The sequence below is a fragment of the Drosophila willistoni genome, chromosome 3R (genome assembly GCF_018902025.1).
Source record: "Drosophila willistoni isolate 14030-0811.24 chromosome 3R, UCI_dwil_1.1, whole genome shotgun sequence".
In the NCBI taxonomy this organism is placed as follows: domain Eukaryota; kingdom Metazoa; phylum Arthropoda; class Insecta; order Diptera; family Drosophilidae; genus Drosophila; species Drosophila willistoni.
The window spans coordinates 29,106,072-29,124,718 of NC_061086.1; the positions used below are offsets into that span (position 1 = coordinate 29,106,072).

The 18,647-nt window shown below is 37.6% G+C and overlaps 2 protein-coding genes across 2 annotated transcripts; one reads left to right on the forward strand and one right to left on the reverse strand.

Annotated features, from left to right (window-relative positions):
- Positions 1 to 1,316: 1,316 nt before the first annotated feature.
- On the forward strand, positions 1,317 to 12,909 carry LOC6647331 (transcription factor cwo). Its single transcript, XM_002069454.4, has 4 exons — positions 1,317 to 2,099; positions 9,192 to 9,315; positions 9,762 to 10,083; positions 10,151 to 12,909. The coding sequence occupies exons 1-4, from the start codon at positions 2,041 to 2,043 to the stop codon at positions 11,737 to 11,739; spliced, it is 2,094 nt and encodes a 697-aa protein (XP_002069490.2). The 5' UTR covers positions 1,317 to 2,040; the 3' UTR covers positions 11,740 to 12,909.
- Positions 12,910 to 14,634: 1,725 nt separating this feature from the next.
- On the reverse strand, positions 14,635 to 18,593 carry LOC6647330. The gene is made up of 7 exons (XM_002069453.4): positions 18,096 to 18,593; positions 17,908 to 18,029; positions 17,742 to 17,855; positions 17,431 to 17,675; positions 16,649 to 17,280; positions 15,882 to 16,593; positions 14,635 to 15,822 (listed from the first exon to the last, which is right to left on the reverse strand). Exons 1-7 carry the CDS (start codon positions 18,276 to 18,278, stop codon positions 15,155 to 15,157), a joined length of 2,676 nt encoding a protein of 891 aa, XP_002069489.1. The 5' UTR covers positions 18,279 to 18,593; the 3' UTR covers positions 14,635 to 15,154.
- Positions 18,594 to 18,647: the final 54 nt, after the last annotated feature.

The following is an 18,647-nucleotide window of genomic DNA, read 5'->3' on the forward strand; positions in this document are numbered from 1 at the left end:
GTATTAGATGTTAAAAATACGATTCAACTAATTTTTATGTTTCTTTCAATAGTTTTTTATTATTTATTTTATGTTCCAATAACTTTTTAAGTGTTTTTATTATAAAGATGTTTTTATTTATACACTTTAATAAAATTGATGTTTTGCTTCACTGTGGCAATCACGTTCGCTGCGCACGAAGTTCGCACATATATACACACACACACAGATATGAATGGGAAGCCAATTTGAACTCTCGCATACGTAGAAAAGTCTCTCTCTACCCCGCTCTTGGGCATACATAGCGGCATGCTCTCTCTCGCTCTCTTTATCAGCACACTGAGGCGTCAATATTTTAACTAGTAAAAATGTTAAGTTATTAAATTCTGTATTATATGTCAGGTTATAGCAAGAATTCGAAATAGATTTACAAGGTTATTTCTATAATTAATTAAAAATCATACTTAAAAAATGTGAAATTTTTTATGAAATTCAATAAAATCATTTTTGATTTACTGCACTGTTGAATTTTGTGGCGATATTATAGCATTTTATGCCACTGTGAAGCTAGCTCCACCATGTTTTGGGGTCTCGTGTCATTCGCCGTGTTATTTTTCATTCATTTCAATTCTGTCTCTGAGACGACACGGACGGCAAGCGAGAGTGCGGTGACAGTGCAAAAAAAAAGTGCTTTTGTTTAACAAGAAAAATAAAAAAAAGAAAAATAAAAAGCAACAGTAGCAGCAGCAGCTAGCAACTACAACAAAATATTTTGTATACACACGCATACATATAGAAAAAAGTGCTTTTGTAGTGAAACACGCACCCACACACACACATATACCATTTTATATATATGTATATGTATATATGCACGCATGGGCGGCGCTGTTGCTGGTAAATGCTGGTAAAATTCCACTGAAACGAAAGGAAGCTGTTTTGTGTGTGTGTGAATGTTATTAATAAAACAAATATATATTTATATGTAGAAAAAAAGTGCAAAACGTGTTAAACGTGTAAAGAAACAAAAAAAACCCAAAGAGCCGAGTGACTAAAACAAAAGTTCCAATCACGTTTTTTTGACACTCGTTTCGTCGGTCGTGAGCGAGAGAGTGAGGGAGGAGTGCACGCACACAGTAACGACATTCGTGCGTGAGTGCAAAGAAATTTCAAGGTTTTCAAGAAAACAAAAAAAAATAAATAAAATAGCGTGGGACAACACAGAAACGGGCGGGGCTTGGCTAAACGAGTTACAACAACTGAAAAAATATACACACATTCATATGTATAAATAAACATACTTATAAATTATTAAAACAAAAAGAAAATAAGAAATAAAAGAAAGACCTTATCAGTTTAGCCTGTTGTCGTCGTCGTCGTTGTCGTCTCTTTACTTATCGTTATCTCACCCGCACACGCACACACACACGAAAAGTAAGAGAAACGAAAGCCCTACTGATAAGGCACTTCAGTTGTGTGTGTGTGTCTCAGTCTAGATAATTCCACACTTTCCATTGTGTTCTCATGCTAAAAATACGACGAAAAATGTTATGCTACTTGTAAAAAATCAACATAGAGTGCAGTTTAAAGAATATTGGATATTGCCCCACCACAAAGTGTAAACAAGTGTGTGTGTGTGATAAAGTGTAAAAAAAAACAACCAAAAAACAACAAAAAAAACCCACCTTTTAGTTAGCTTGTGTAACACAACCCACCAACCAACCAACCAATTCGCCGAATTTTTTCGCCGTCAATTGCCGAACAACCTGTTTGCTCTGTCATAAATTTCGTCCCCCCACCGCTTCCCCACGTGCCCACTCGTTTGTTCGTTCGTGCGCCGGCATTTAACTTGGCCAAACAAGGAAAAAACAAAACACTTCCACCATTCCACCACAACTGCAAGCCACGTTGACGCAGCAGCCGCAGCACCAGCAGCAGCAGCAGGAGCCGGAGCAGCTGGAGCAGCAGCAGCAGGAGAAGGAGGATTATTCCATAACTCAGTCTAGGTTAGCAGGAAAAATTTTACCTAGCAGCAATAGCAGCAGCCGCCGACATCCAATTATGGAGCCTTATTGGAGCGAGGCAAATGGACATGCCGCACATCCGGTTAAGTATGAGAGGTAGGTATAAAAAAACAACAACTACAAAAACAAGAAAAACCAACAAAATTAAACCAAAAGAAAATACTACACACTCACTTTCACCTGTGCGCGTTTTTAAGTTAAGTGTAAGTTATTAATTTTTTTTTAAGTTGTTATCTTAAGTTTTATTTGTGGTGTGTGTGTGTGTATTTTTTTCTTTTTATTTATGATATTTTTGCCGTAAGTGTGTGTGCAGAAGGATTTGGGTGTGGATGGATCGTCGTCGTCGTCGTCGTCTGATTTATATTTAGCTTTTGAGCTAGAAAAAAGTGTGCAAAATATATTCAAAACGTGGGCAGATTCAATCTTTTTTTTTTTTCTCACTGGTTTTTGACCTTATTTTTAGAATCAAAAAATTGTTGTTTTAAGTTTGTTATACTCAGCACACGAAAATCAAAAAGGTATATTGTTTATTTTTACATAGTTTTAGTTGGAATTTGCCTAAGACTCTTTGTTGGCATTGACAACGAGTTAATTAAGGAGTTTTAGGTATTTTGATCTGGCATCTTAGGTAATAGGATTTAACAGGAATTCAAAGGTATCTCCCAGTCGAGTAAGTGTTTGCCTTCTTCTTGTTTTTTCTGTATTTATTTATACAAACAAAATACTGATGGGAAGAAAAAAAGAAAACAGAAAGAACGAAAAACACACGACTCGCATTAAACGTGACGTTCTTTCAGTTTGTATTTTTGAACTTGAATTTCATTTTGAACGTGAAATAAAACGAATTCTTTATATTTCTTTTTTTTTTGGTTTATAAATAATTTATAGTTGAAGCTCATGGAAAGCTTGATTCCTTGTTTTCTTTTTTTTTTTTGCTTTTGCTCAAATGTCAACGGCCAAAAAGTGTGGGCTATAAATAGTTGTCTACCCTTTCACCCTACTCGACTCTTTTTGGTGATTGGCTGGTGCACACGTGTCTGTGTATAGTAGTGTGTGTGTGTGTGTGTGTGTGTGTGTTTGCGCTTGGTGTGTCCTTTTGAAGGTCAACAAGTTTTTGTTGTTGATTAAATATTATTCATCTATTTTTGTCCACTGCTAAACTGCCTGGGGATTGACTGGGGGGACTACTTTTGGGGGCCTGTTGGAACTCCTAGGAATGAATTTTCCATCAAATCAACAAATATTTCACATTAAAAGGAATTTTGAACGAAAAATTCCATTTTCTCATCAACAAGTCACATGTTTATCGTGTCTAGCCATATGTAATTGAGTTCAATTGACTTGAAAAAATATCATAAAAAACAAAAAACGACCTACATAAACCATATGATTAACAACATTCCCTCATTTCAACTGATTCATACGACATGTTGGTTACAATTTTATGGATTTTCCTTATGTTAGTCATAAGGTTGAGGTTATAGTTAGATATGAAAAAGGTTTTTTTCCTTTCCCGACTGACCCGGGTCGCTATCGCACCTTGTGAGAGAATTGGTACTCGAGAAGTAAACACACGCGTCTGTTGCCGCGTCTACAATTTGAAATGTTTATAAATTTCCAGCAGAAAGTCAACTACAAACAAATCAACCATAAAAGTGAAGAGATAAGCATAAACACGCGATAAAAACAAAAACGGGCGTGACGCACAGCCAGCCAGCCCCTATTATAAATGTGGATGTAAATGCATATATATTTGATTATTCTTTGTGTGTTGCCAAGCGTCCTATAAGATCTCGGGTTTGTTGCACGATGAGACAGCCGCTAAACCCCCCCTTGCCACACCCTCTTTGCAATGGTAAATACCTCCCTTTCGAAATTGTTATTATTTATGCCGCTGTCTCTCGTTGTTTTCGATTTCGGGATCTTATTTACGACCCAGTGAACTATTCCGATTAATTAAAGTGTGTGCAAGTGAACTCTAAGAGAACTCTAAGAAAGTGTGTTTGTTTGCTGGTCTACGTTTGTGTTACATGATTCAATGTTTTCTATTGGCATCGTGTAGGCTTAATTAATTCACAAATGTTCAGCAAGACAACACGTCAGAGTAAACAACAAGATACAAAAAACAAAACATATCTCTCTCTCTCTTTCTCTCTATAAATATAACCATATAGTAGATATAAAGTGTGTGATCTGGTTTGGAAATTCATATTCAATCTATAGCTAAATCAAACCAAAACATTTCATTTCATTTCGTTTCATTTGGTCGTGTTGTCGTCATCTTATCGCCATCGCCATCGCCAACGGTCGTCCATTGGCATTTCCGTGGCGGGCACGTAGACAGATCCGCGTCCAAAGCATTTCCATGCAGCTTTTGACCCCAGGTCCTCCTCTTCCCACTCCTCCCCCTTGTAAAGGGGATAAACGTGCCGCAAATATTGAGAAATTTACACAATTTTCTATACATTTAAGTGGATACTTGTGTGTGTGTGTGTACGAGTGTGTGTGCTAGTATTTCTGTTGTTTTTTGTTGCTTTGCCATGATTAATGCATTCAATGTGCGTTTTTTGGTCTCCCGGGTCTATCTTTCTCTCTCACTCTCTCTCATACTACACAGGCAATGTGAGTCAGCAGTCGCATTCATAGTATTTTAGTGCTTATTGCATTTGATTGCTGCTGCTGCTGCTGCTAAATGATTTAAATAGATGGATTTTTTATATCTTTTGACCCAGTTATTATATATTTGGGTTTCATTTTTCTAATTGCCAAAGAATGTCTAGAAAATCAATCACCCAGAGATTGGAATGATCTCAAGAAGACATAAGCCGAAAATAAAAAGAAAACCTGTGGAACAACGTGGCGTATGATGAATATTTTTGGTTTTATGCTAAACATTTGCAAGTAGAAATGATTTGAATTAGATAGTTCAAGTAGTTAGTAGTTCAAATAGTTTCAGATAGCGCTTCATATATACTCTTAGTTGTCTTTTATGTAGAATTTGATTCATTTATTTAATTTATAGACTAATGTCCCACAAATTGTATCGTATTACTCTGTCATCAAAAATAAAATAATGCATTTTTGCTATTTTATTTTTATTTATACATTGACTATTTCATGGTGTATGAGCACTAAGGAAAAAATTTTCAATTGCCTCTTTCTTTGCTGATGTTTTGTGGGTTTCTCTCTCTCTGTGTGTGTGTGTGTATCTGTGTGAGTTGTTGGATATTGAATTATTTTTGCTCACACAGCCAAAATGGTTTTACGTATGTATACATATTGAGTTGACTTCGTCTGATTTTGCTGGGGGGCTTTTTGCTTTGGAATTGGTTGCCAAGCGTTTCGTACGACACGTGCACACGTTTCATTGGCAAAAATTCATAGGAACCTATGTATGTATGTATTTGCAGTGTTTATATTCGCCCATGCAGCACAATTCCAGCTCGATCTTTGCACTTTGTTCGCCATTGTTTGGTATTCGCATAAAGAGGAAGAGATATAACTGGCAATTGGAAGCATTTTAGAGGGTATTAGCAAAGTCAGCGTTCATCTAGTGACATTTTGGACTTTTATATCACGTGCCCATTCAACCAGTAGTTTCTATTTAAGACAATGAACCGGTTTTTTGGGTTTTTCAGTTTCTCACGTGATCAACTCGTAAGGTTACCCGCCTGCAACTTGTTGCAAATTCTAGTGTAAATGGCTAGTTAATTAGGTCGTTGTGTGTGTTTGTTATATGACATTTATCTTATCGACTTGAATTGCATATATCTGCCTACATCAAGGTCATTTGAGGGTGAAAGAGGGGAGGCGGGTCCCATCGGCTGATCATTATCAGCTGACTGGTTCTAGAGAACCTGCCCACATTTGTTAATTTATGATATTATTTATCCCGCACTTTAACTGCGTCATCGTTTCAAGCTTGTTTTTGTTTATTTATCCATTTTGTTTATTTCACAATGTGTTTTTTTTTTTCTTTTTTGGTGACACAAAAAATACTATATACTCTATTGCTTAATGTCATATCAAGTGTGGAAATATGGAAATTTTTCAAATGCCTATTTCCCCCTCCACACACCACAAACGAACCGAACACTCAAATACCCATAGATTTGACACAGATTTTGTGTAACGAACGGAAATGTTGCTTGGCATTGAATAAAGCTTGACTAATGTAAATGATTTGTTTGTCGTTTATATTTTTTTTTGGGTGTAAACAGAAATAATACAAAAATTTATAGAAGGAAATCGTGTCCGCATTAAAATCTAAGCGTATTTGTATATATTTACTATATAGACAAGGTATTTGCATAGGTGTGCGTGTTTGTGTCTGTGTGTCAGATTTTTCAATGAATCATTTGAATTATTTACTTAAAATGAGTCAAAACCAAAAAAAACTGTCTGCTAGAAGAGACAAATATGAACTTTAATATAAGAGGAAAATATAAAGTCAAAATAGAATTACTTAAAAATGATTTAAACTAATTTGAAAAGCAAACAACTAAGACTCTTCCTTGTTTATCTATTTGACTAGAATTTCATTATTATAAGTGTAAATAAAAGTATTTAAAAGTCTTCCTCAAGTGTTTGTCATATGAATAGCAGAAAAATATATTATTAATTAAAATTTAAACAATTTCTTTTGACGCAAATTGTTGAAATTTTTGTTGAAATAGTCGATATACATATGTATACCTTGAGGAAACATTCAAACTAATTCAAATGACATCTGTCGAGTGGTCATAAATTGTTTGCAATCGCATGAGGTTTCATTTTATTTGGGAAATTCCCAGATCTATAGAAATAGATTAGATTAAAACTGACCACAACTGGCTGTAAGTGGTATATTGATTAAACATCTAAAGTACATAAAGAATCACGTGTATTTTAGAACATCAATATTTATAATAGTATCTTATCTATGACCAATTAAAAACAGGAAATGTTAGCTATGATAAATTGAATAACAAATATATATACATATGTATGCATCAATGAATATGTATGTTATTTTTAGGTTAATGTACGATATCATCATCAACGATAACAACAAAAAAACTAAAGGCGTAGCGTGTGCAAATTATAGATTAAACTACTCTACTACGATACTATAAAGAGATTACTATCAATTCTTGATAACCTTCACTTCAAAAAAAAAAAAGGCAAGAACAACAAAGAAACAAACGTGCAAGAAATTGGCGTCGAAATTGTCGTCATTGTCGTCGTCGGTTGGCTAGTTACCTGAACCACACTACCTGATGCATCTTTCTCAGATTCGTATATATAGAATTTTATATAGAGCAATTACTTAATAGTGCGACAACCCACAATTGGGTATCGTAAACAAAGTGCATGTTTGTTTTTTTTTCTTTTTTTACAAGGCGCCAAGCCAAATGCAATGCCAATTACTTTCAGAATGCTTGCCAGATTTTGGGGCGTGGCGTCAACGTGCCCACTTTCATATAGCATGAATCAAGTGAGTGATTCTTTTGGCTGACGCTCAGTACAAAGATTAAACATCTTAATGATGTAAATTGATAGATAACACGCCCTGGCCACGGGTAAAAAAACAAAAAATAAGGCCAAATGAGAATTCTAGGGGCATCGAAAATGCCTCCTAAAAAATGTTTCCAAATACTTTCTATGTTAGTTTACATATATTCGGATAATTTTCGTTAGAAATTCCAGCCACTTTGATCACATTTTTCGTATTTAGATGAAAACCAGCTTAAAAAGAGCCAGAATGAGGGAGGCTGCTGGGGCTGACGTTGTCCCCTGGGGTGATAAACAAGTTCCAAGCGCCATGGTCTGGTGCGCACTAGTATCTCATATATGTATACTATATACGTACATATATATATATATATAGATTGTATACTATATGGATGAATAAATATTTGCCCAATGTTTGCATGTCGTCGTCGTCGTTGTCGTTGTTGTCGTCTTCATTTGTCGCTTATCACGCCCCCAGTAGTAGGTACCAGGCCCAGGTCCAAATCGCTGCCAGAAAGTGGCGTGGCCTTCTTCCATCTCTTCTAGCGTTTTCTGTGTTTCGCGTATTTTGGTATTAGTGTTAGTATTATATTTTATTATTATGGCCTAAAGCGTTTGTTTTGCTTGAATTGAATTGGTAGATACAACTTTGTTGTTGTTTTTTGGTTTTCACGTTCAATTTGTGGACGCCTGGTAACAGTTTATATATACATAAATAAATGGCTTAAATTGATGGGTTATAGAGGCCATTATTTGATATCAAAGATGATTATCTGTAATCTACTAGGATACTATATTTAACATATTCATTCCTTTGAATAGTTTTTGGTTTTAGAAATTTTGTCCCTAGGAATCCTTTTTTTTTTGGTAGCATTTAGGTTTTAGCCCTCGATACTCCCACCCAAAAGTCCTTTTGATCAACACTTAACAGTAAGAAATACATTTCGATTGACGTCTCGTGCCTACTTTATTCTCCGCGAGTGTCTCAGTGTTTGATCTGGAAACTGCTAGCCGATATTCCTGGTGTAACTATCTATAAATATGCTGTATAAACTAAGATACTTGTATTAATCTTAATACTATCAACTACAAAACAACGATCCTCTTACAATTAGATGAACATCAGAGAGAAAGAGAGAGTCCCTCAGAGACAGAGACAGAGAGAAATAAGACAGAAGAGATAACAGACTGAGAGTTTCACTGTGCTACACCGACAAATTGATTGATTTGATTGATTTTTCTGCTTTCTTTCACTTTTTTTGTTTAATCCAAACTCTTCTCTTTTTTTCTCTTTATTTATTCTAACTCTATTCCAGCTCTAAGTTAATTATATCATTTGATATTATTTGAATTCGATAAATAAAAATAAATTACACGAAAAACCAAAATATTTACACACTTAATTCTAACCCACCTAGATTAATTTAGTCTAAGTTATTACACTTAAGTCAGTTTAAGTTATGCGCCTAATAAATGCATTATTTACTAAATCGAAACAAAAAAAACGAAATCAAATATCAATACAGGCAAAAAAAAAAAAAATTAAAAACAAACAACCGCCAAAAACAACAACATTATAGTAAAAATTATTTTGAACAAGATTTGGACTTATTTGTGTATTTTTTATCCTTCCTTCCCACTTCTTTTTGCATATCTGAATCAATACACACGCATACGAACAACAAAAATATATAGCGAAGCAGCTGTCTCCAGTTTTCCTTATTGCACAGAATCTAGTTTAAATTTTTCAACATCGGCAACGGCATACAGCGAGGACGATGCTGAATATGCCACAGGAAGACGTAATAAAACATCGAGGGTAAATATTACAATTTTAGAGAGCAAAAACAAAATGCAAAATGCAAAATGAATCATTGAATTGAACAATCAATCACACAACTCACAACAAACAAGAACAACAACAACCACACAAGCAAGATTAAAGGATCAAAAGATGATGATGATGATAATGATGATGAAGAAGTTCGATCGATGTTGATGTCGATGCCATGCCCACTTCACGCCCCCAGAGACGCATACAAGGCCACCGCCTTTTGACCCTTTTTTATTGTAATGAAAAAAAAAACAAGCATTAAAAATAAATTTGGAAACCAAATAAAAAACAAAAAAAAAAAAGATAACAAAAAACAAATTACTAGAAAATTTTGTATTTTCTTCAATGCCTAATTAATTTTTTGCCATGATTTTTTAAACTCAATATTAACCTATTAACTTTCCTTTAATCGAATATTTACTTAACTTTAGCAAGATCCTCTGTCGCATCGCATAATTGAGAAGCGTCGCCGTGATCGCATGAATTCCTGTCTGGCGGATCTTTCACGTTTAATACCACCGCAATATCAGCGCAAAGGACGCGGACGGATTGAGAAAACGGAAATCATCGAAATGGCCATCAGACATCTGAAGCACCTGCAGAGCGAGTGCCTGCAAAAGGAGAGCGAATATCGCAGCGGTTACATGGACTGCATGAAGGAGGCTGCCAAATTTCTCTGCGACAGTCACATGCAGGACTTTTGCTATCGTTTGCTGGCCCGTCTGCAGGAGCACATCGATGAGGTCTTCAAAAGTGAGTTGCCTGTGCAGTTTGCCGACCCCTAAAACACCTTACTAATTCAAAATTTTGTCCTTTCCAGCCGATTGCTACAAGTCAACACGCAGTTGTCATATGCCGGACAATGTGAGCGCCTCCAGTGGTAGTCCACACCAGGCCTATCATCCGCCGCTGTGCCATTTGCGTGATATGTTGGGCACCGCCTCGGATGTGGAGCACAGCAACGATCATAACGATGTGAAGGATCTGAGTTTTCGCAATCATCTCAATCAGCTGCAGAGAAATCAACAAGCAGCTGCTGTTGCTGCTGTGGCCGCTGCGGCCAATGGTAGCTCCTCAAATGGCAGCCACGATGGCAGCCAGAAGCCAACTGGTCTGACCAATGGCAATGGGAGTGCGGCAATTGTTGCTAATGCTGCAGCCGCCGCTGCCGCCGCCGCTTCTGATAATGTACCCACAAATTCCACGGGCCCAAATGCTGCTGCCGGCAGTAGCATTACGGCCAGTTCCATCACCACCACCACCAACAACAACAACAACACCTGCCACGCCACGGCCGCTGCCGCACCCGCCAAGGTGGCCCATCAACAGCCACATCAAGCGCCGGTGATAACGTCGACGGCCACGCATCATCACACGGACAGCAGTCAGCATGATTTTGAGTCATCGCGCGAGCCGATCCTGCATACGGACACCTCGAACATGCATTCGCCGCCGCCACGGGACTCCCTGTTGCAGCAGCATCCACATTTGGCCCACAATCATACTCAAGATAGCCTGCTGTCGGTGCGGATGCGCAACTACTCAGAATCCTCGCACGAGATTGAGCACAACAACAATTACAAGTACAAAAATCACATTAAGGAGCGCTTTGTGCACGAGCTCCATGACGAGGAGACCAGCAGCGAGCTGTGTCCAGTGACGGCTCACCTCCAGAGCGATCACTCGCACATGCAAGCCCTGTCCGAGCATTCCAAGGATGGCACTGAGCCAGAAATAGCCCCAATTATGGCCAAGAAGCGTAAGTTGGCTGAAGCGGCGGCCAATGGTGAGTTGTCCATAGATTGCCACAACGGCGACACCAGTCAGGTTACGAATCCGTCACGTCCTCTGGTCCTGGTACGCAACGAGGATAAGCCCTCGCCGTCGACGTTCAATTTCAGCGACATCAAGGATATTAAATCGGAGCTGCACAACAGCAACTCCAATTCCAGTCCACTGTTGGCCAAACTGAGTGCCGCCCAGTTGAGCACACCGAGCAGCACCACAGCTCCTCTGCCGCCGCCGCCACGTCACTCATCCTTCACGGTGCCCATTTTCGCCCTGCACGGCCAGGGCAATTACTATGTGCCCCTCAATGTGGACTACAATGTGCTGGTGCCCTTCCTGAATGGCATGGATCTGTTGGAGAAATCTTACACCAGCATGCCCGTGGTGCATCCCATCAATATCAATGTTAATTTCATGCCCAGCACCACATCGGCCACATTGTTGGCAGCAGCAGCCGCCAATATCCTAAGGAAGCAGCAACAGGCGGTGGTTGCCGGTGGTGCATCCTCATCCACGGTCGTCGCAGTGCCTCCTGGGCCCGGAGTTACTGATCCCTTGACCAGTGTCGTCAATGTGGTCAACCAGGCCAAGCTGGAGCAGGTCATCGGTAATCGCTGGTAGAGCTCTCTCGCTCTCTGGAGGAACCACACTACCTCAGTACTTCTGTGAATAATCATCAAATGATTAATCTCAACAAAACAAAACAAAAAACAAAAACAAAAACAAATACTATGCTAAATTGGAGTCCGCTGCAACAAATAGGAAAAATAAAATGAAAAACATATTTTTTTATAACAAAAACAAAAAAAAATTAAGTGCCAGGGTAATTTAGAAAACGCAACGCTTGGCGTTTGCAACTAAAAACTAAACCTATCACACTTATATTTTCACATTCAAATCAAATCAAAAACAAGAAATTGGAAAACATTAATCAAATGCTAAATACCTTTACTAGTTAGTTAGTTAAAAACTATTTTGAACAAAACTTAAATGGAATGAAAAGTCAGCATAAATGTCTACAGAAAAATGATGCCAAGTATCGAGTCGGTGGGTCACGCATTCAAAAAACAATGTCGAGATGAGGATAATGCGGACAACGGACGGAAAACAAAACCAACTAATTGTGAATTAAATGTATTTTTAGAATTGTAATGTTTTTTTGCAATTAAAAATTAAGTGTTGTGGTTTCAAATCAGGTAGTTTATAAACTAAACGAGTCCGCTACTCTATATAGTGTGATTCTAAATCATATATATATATATAAACGATATATTAAACCACTAGTCAAAGAACTTGTAAGGCGAGGATATATATATATATATATGTATACAAATATCCCTAAAAAAGAAATGAAAAAAACCAACAAATTATAAATTTATGTGTACATATTATTAGCAACAAATAAAACAAACAAACAAATATAATAAATAAATAAAAGAAAAAATTAAATCAAAATTAAATTACATATATTATATGTATTAATGTATGTGTTACCTGTTTAAGTTTTATATATATATTTTAGTGACAAATTAAGTTTTTTAAGTTTCATAACTTGTTGGACATCTTGCGATTCCGGCCAAAACAAAAAACAAAAAAATAAAACCCCAAAAAAAATTAACAAAACACTTTTCTTAAAAACAAAACAAAACAAATACACACTGATTAATCCAATTTTCATTTTCGAAATGCGGTCGTTTATGAATTATCTAACATTTAAGTTAAGTTGTTATTTGAAATTTTTGTTATTCACGCAAAGCAAAGTAAAAAATAAACACTTATCCTATATAAAAATTTATCAAAAGTTGTGTGTTGTCTGTGTATAAATGAAACTATTTGAATATAAATTCGTTTAGAATCTTTATCATTTTCTAATATTATATTAAACAAAAGAAAGAAAAACAAATTGTTGCGTTTAAACTGAAAGTTTGTGGCACAAAAAAATTATCAATGTGTTTTATGGACCCCTCCTTAATATTCAAATGTATGTACAATGACGATGATTACGATTATATTTACTGGCGGTACTGTTAAATGAACTACATATTATGTAATTGTTTAATATATGAAGGTATATATTTTGCCTATTTATGCATATGTATGTATGTATTTTCTATATGTATACAGATGTAATAAATTTGAAAAACATAAAAACAAACCATACGATGTGAAAAGTCTTTAATTAACATCAGAAATTGGAGATGGAGGGCGTATAAATTATGTAGTAGAAACATCCATATGGACAAAAATCAGGAGATGTGCTGATTTCCATCATTTTATCAGGAATTTCTTCGTATTCAGGCCACATTTGTAGAATAATAAGAAGAATACTTGATCTTGAGAATATAAAACATTAGCGATATAGATTTAACAAGGAGAAATCCTTGAATGAATAAAAATATCAAGATCTTGATATGTACATCATGTATGCCAGCATATGTAACACCCTTGGCATCAAGGGAAGGTTTAAAGTTTTGTATAAAATGACCAGTGCTTAAGTAAAACTCATAAAGACACTCAATCAGATAGATCAACATGAAACGCCATTCATAGTGTAACCGTGTCCTGGGATAAAACTTGGCTGGCACCCAATAAGCCAACATTGTGGGCAAAATATATAAATTGGCCTGCAGAAACATCATCACAGGATTCTTGACCTCCATGCCCAAATATGTTATACTCGATTCATTATCCAATGTCATCTTGGGCCGCAATAATATTATCCAAACGGTGGACATAAGACTTAAGTAGACGAGCACGCTGTCCATGATTTGTAAATATATAGTTTCCTTAAAATATATATAGAGAGGTAGAGAGACTCATACGACACAGCTGACTAAGTAATGAAACAAATTTCAGATATAGCATTAGAATTGCCTAAACAGAGAAATCATTTCTGGGTTGCTTTTTAGTGAAAAAATTTAACGAATCCCTTTATGACAAGTTACAAAGTTCACTTAATATGTTCCTTTTTGAATCCCTTAATTGTCAACTCAGTGACTCAGTATCATAATTAAAGCAAGTTAAAACCCTTATGTGGAGGATTCTGATTTCTTAAATTTACAATAATAATATAGATTCGTAAGGTCTATCTATAGTCTAAGATTTTTTAATCGTAGCCAACTTTTGACTGCCATTACTACATCCTTTTCACAAGAAGAAACTGAGCAGGGACCTTAGAGAATAAAAAAAATCCGTATAGATTGAACTAATGAGTAACTGAATAAGTGAACGGCCAACTAAATGACAGAGTAATTGAACTTGCTAACACATTAACAAGTCAGTGAATTAGTTCATCAAAATGAAAAGTTTAGGGCAACATTAAAAAATAATGGGAAGTTTTTTTTTAAAAGGATTTGCATAATATTATTATATGTTAATTACTTTTGTATTTTTTTAAATTATACCCGAATTCCATCTCTTTACACAGTCATTAAGTAATATACAATCCTTTTAATCTGTTTTCTGGAAAAAAAATTGATTAAACGTTGTCAATAATATATAGTTTGTTCTTTTCGATGTTGTGAAAATTATTTTTTTTTTTTATTTGAAATTGTCATGATTTGAACTGCTTAAGTATAATATCATTTTTATTATGGCTATTCATGTATTACTTGATTAACTCACTCATCGTAATGTGTACTGTGAATAGACTTGTATATTTCGGAGAACCGCTAACTAGATGTAAGTAAATTTGTAATTAATTATACCCACTAACTAAGACTAAAGATTATTAGTTGAATTGAAATGTCGAATATCAAAAATTATACAAAGAGATAGAAGTGGTCAATTATCTGCATAGATAATGCTCGCATTTCTATAACTAGATATCGTAGTTGAATATTATGGTATTACTTAAATGACTTCAGTCGAAATTAGGACGCGTATTCCAACCAGTTTTTCTTTTTGCATAAGCGTTTCGTTGCACTAAGTAAGGTAAAGATTAACTAAAAACTAAAAAAACAGCACACTTTTTCATTTGTGTTTAGAACTGAACTAGATGCACGGCCAAGTTTAGGATACAGTGCCTTTCCCCCCCCTAAGACGTCTCATTTTGTGTGATACGCTTTAGATGAAACTCCACCATATTATCCAGATCCGAAATGAATGTCTTGGATTTTTTCATATCTGCGTTTAAGATACGCAAATTGCTTGTATAATCGGGCAATCGATTCAAACTGCCGACCAATTCTAGGGCCATCTTTTGGGTCATTTGGCCCAGTGTTAGACGCGACTTGCCCAAACGCTTCAGTGGACTAAACAGCTCAAGCATTTCCTTCAGTTCGCCATAGTCTAGGACCTGCCATTGTCCAGTTTCCATATTCCAGTTGAACAATATACGACACTCGTATTGACGACTATGAAATACACAATCCAAGCGTCCCGCACAGTGGGCGCAATTCACCTGATCTCGAGCAGAAAATTGTGCCATTAGCAAGCAATTAACAGTCTGGCTAAGTGGGCACACATTGATGACCTCATAGGCCCAGTCGTAGAAAACGTTGTAGATCTTCTGATGCTTTTGGCAGAGCATACTAATTACATAGTATGTGAAGGTCTCCAGATCGAATGAGTGCTGGGTTATAATGACACTGCTGCAGCGCAGACGATGATAAGAGGCCTGCGAAATCATTTGCATTTCAGAATAGCAAGAGCCATGCACCTCCATGGGCAAAGAGGTGTGATATCCGGGCGATATGCAATCATCTAAATGAAGCGAAACGTACAATATAATGAAGATTAAAATTATCAAACGAGGAGCTTACCCTCTTCGCTAGTTATGACCGAAGTGGCGTCGTCTTCCTCCACATAGCGACGCCTGAATTTCTTAGTACACACTGGTTTCTCTGGCATTACGCCTCCTTGGACGGGCATTTCTACAATGCGTGGTTCTTCACGGCGTGGCGATAAGAACGATAGCCCAGCATTTGGTGACATAGAGCCGCCAATTTCGCCAAAACGCTTGGCCATCGACACCTGCAGCGGCGAGAGGGCGCCCAGTGGGCCAACGGGCTTATAGCTAAGCATTTGCTGTGTGGCCTGCGAAAGCGGTGGTGACTTCTGATTGTAGATTTGTGCGGCCACCGAAGCGGCGTTACGACTAGGCGAACGCATCATATTCGAACTGGAGGGCGGCGAACGGAAACCCAAGTGGGGCGGTGTCTGTGTCTGCATTTGAGCCGATTGAGCCGGATGGGGCGATGAGGAGGGCGAAGCGCACGGTGAGTTATGAAAGAAGTGAGCTGTAGGCGAAAAGCGATGCAAACCGCGTGTCGCCGATGTACCCGCCGAGGCTCGACCAGCCGATCGCACCTTGGTAAATGGTATAATATTCTCAGAGTTATCCTCGGAGAATTCATATTTCTTCTCGGCAAGTCTTCGCTTGCGAAATAATGAAATTTTCTCGCATTTCTCATTATCCTCGGAGAATTCATAGGCATTGGACTTGTCAGTCATTGAACTAGAGCTTGGTGGACTCTGAAAAAGGGAATTAGTCATCATTATGGCAAAGCAAAGGGGAATGAGAACTTACCTGAACATCTATGGTGGTGATTCCATTGCGATAGGATTTGGTGACAATTCGTTGATTGCGTCTTCGAGCTTGGCTTGTCTCGCTGCTGCCACCAATGGGACTTTGCTTTGCAACTGGCAAAGTTGTCTCTGGTAATGTGAGACTGGAGCCCATGGTACTGTAGTTGGGCGAGAATATGAGCTTCTCATATGATTTTGGTGAGCAACATGTATTATTTAGAGTGTCATAGTTGTTGTTGTTATTATTGTTGTTATTTATGGCACGCTGTTCCGTTTCAATATCACTAAAATCGGCTATAATGCGAGCCACAACACTCTGTTCGCCATTGGATTCGGCTTCCGAGCCAGAAGCTGTGAACGCTTGTGAGCTCCGATCATCCTCACTTGCATTGGACACCAACATGGAACGCGATTGCATTAGAGCTTGCTGGGATAAGTAGCTGCTACCGTTCGACACGGCCGGCGTGTCAATATCGATGCGCAGCATGTGCATAAAACCATTCGAGATGATTAGAATTCGTTCTGGGCAAAGTAAATTGATTTTTGGTTCGAATGAGGGATCCGCCTCTGTTGAGGAATACTTTGTGTGCACAGTCAAATGACAATTCAGGCAGTGAGCATTGTAGAAGGAATCTATGGGAAGGGGGAAAAAAGAAGGACGTTAAAAATAATAAGAGGGAAAAATGCTTGTTAAATTAATGAAAAGGCATGACTTCTAAAGAGAAGGAAATGGCTTGACCTGTCTCTATTCATTTTTGAGAGTATTTTATTCAAAGGACTTACATGGACCGTCATCGATAAGCTTCTTGCACTCCAAACAACCAAGTTTAGGAACTTTTACATATGTTATATAGCTCTCCTCGCCCTCCTCTTGGGCAGCACCGTGTACCACCAGAATTTGATGGCTGGCATTCTTCCATTGCGTCATGCTGACCGTTTTAATGTTATCCACTACATGATCATCAAATAAACGACGCGTAAAGAATTGTTTCAATTTCTTATACGGCTGGAAGAACCAGAAATAAAGACTATTCCCGGCAGATGGGATAATTAAGTATCTGAGAGAAAAGTAGGAATCATTTGACACGACTTACGTGTATTTGTAGCCCATGTTGAAGGAATAATGATTAAGGGAGGAGTTATCATTGCAAACAACACGGTGACTAAGCATATATTGACCACAGGATGTCAATCCCATGAAAATGTGTCTGAAAGGAAAGCAGTTAGTAGATATAGATCAATTGTTGATTACAGCCATACCCGTCCATGGCATTGTTGGCCAGCACGTCCTTGAGATGTAACTTTAATCTATTTGGCACCCTTTCATATGGAAGCTTTGGTTTTTGGCCCGCACGAGATAGACCCGTAAAGTATCCAGTGCGCTGTAAATATAGAATGATACAAGGTCACGATGGCCATAACCCAATTAGAGCCATAAACCAATTCACCTCTCTGTCGTAGAGCATTTGCACAAGGTTTCGAGTGTGTTGTTGTGTGGGCTGGTGTGTGGGCGCCGCCGGCATTGCATCCTCTGTGGCTGCCTCATCGGAACTGTCCACCGTTGAGATATCGTCATCATCGGACGAAACTCCGGACAATGACTCGACGTAATTTTGGTAGTCAGTCTCCATTGCATCTATTCCACTGTCTTAACTAAATCAGACTTAAAAATTTTCCCCTGCTTCTTCTTTCTCTTCTCTCCTTCACGCCTTCTCGCTACCCTCCTCCTTCTTCTTTTCGACGTTATCCTTTGCTTACTCGGCCTGGTCTTCTTCACCCGGACCGGGAAGCTACCGCTTCGCCTCTATTATACATAGACAGGCTCTGATGCACACTTTATTATCCTTTGTCTCAATAACTATAGCAATTTTCTTAGGTTCAAAGTTTTGTATTCAGAAAAACCCAAATTTTCGACAATTGCGAAAAACAAAAACAAACACTAACAGAAAAATGTTGACAGCCTGTTACCGTTTAACTTGTTATCGAAAGTTGTTTTTGTT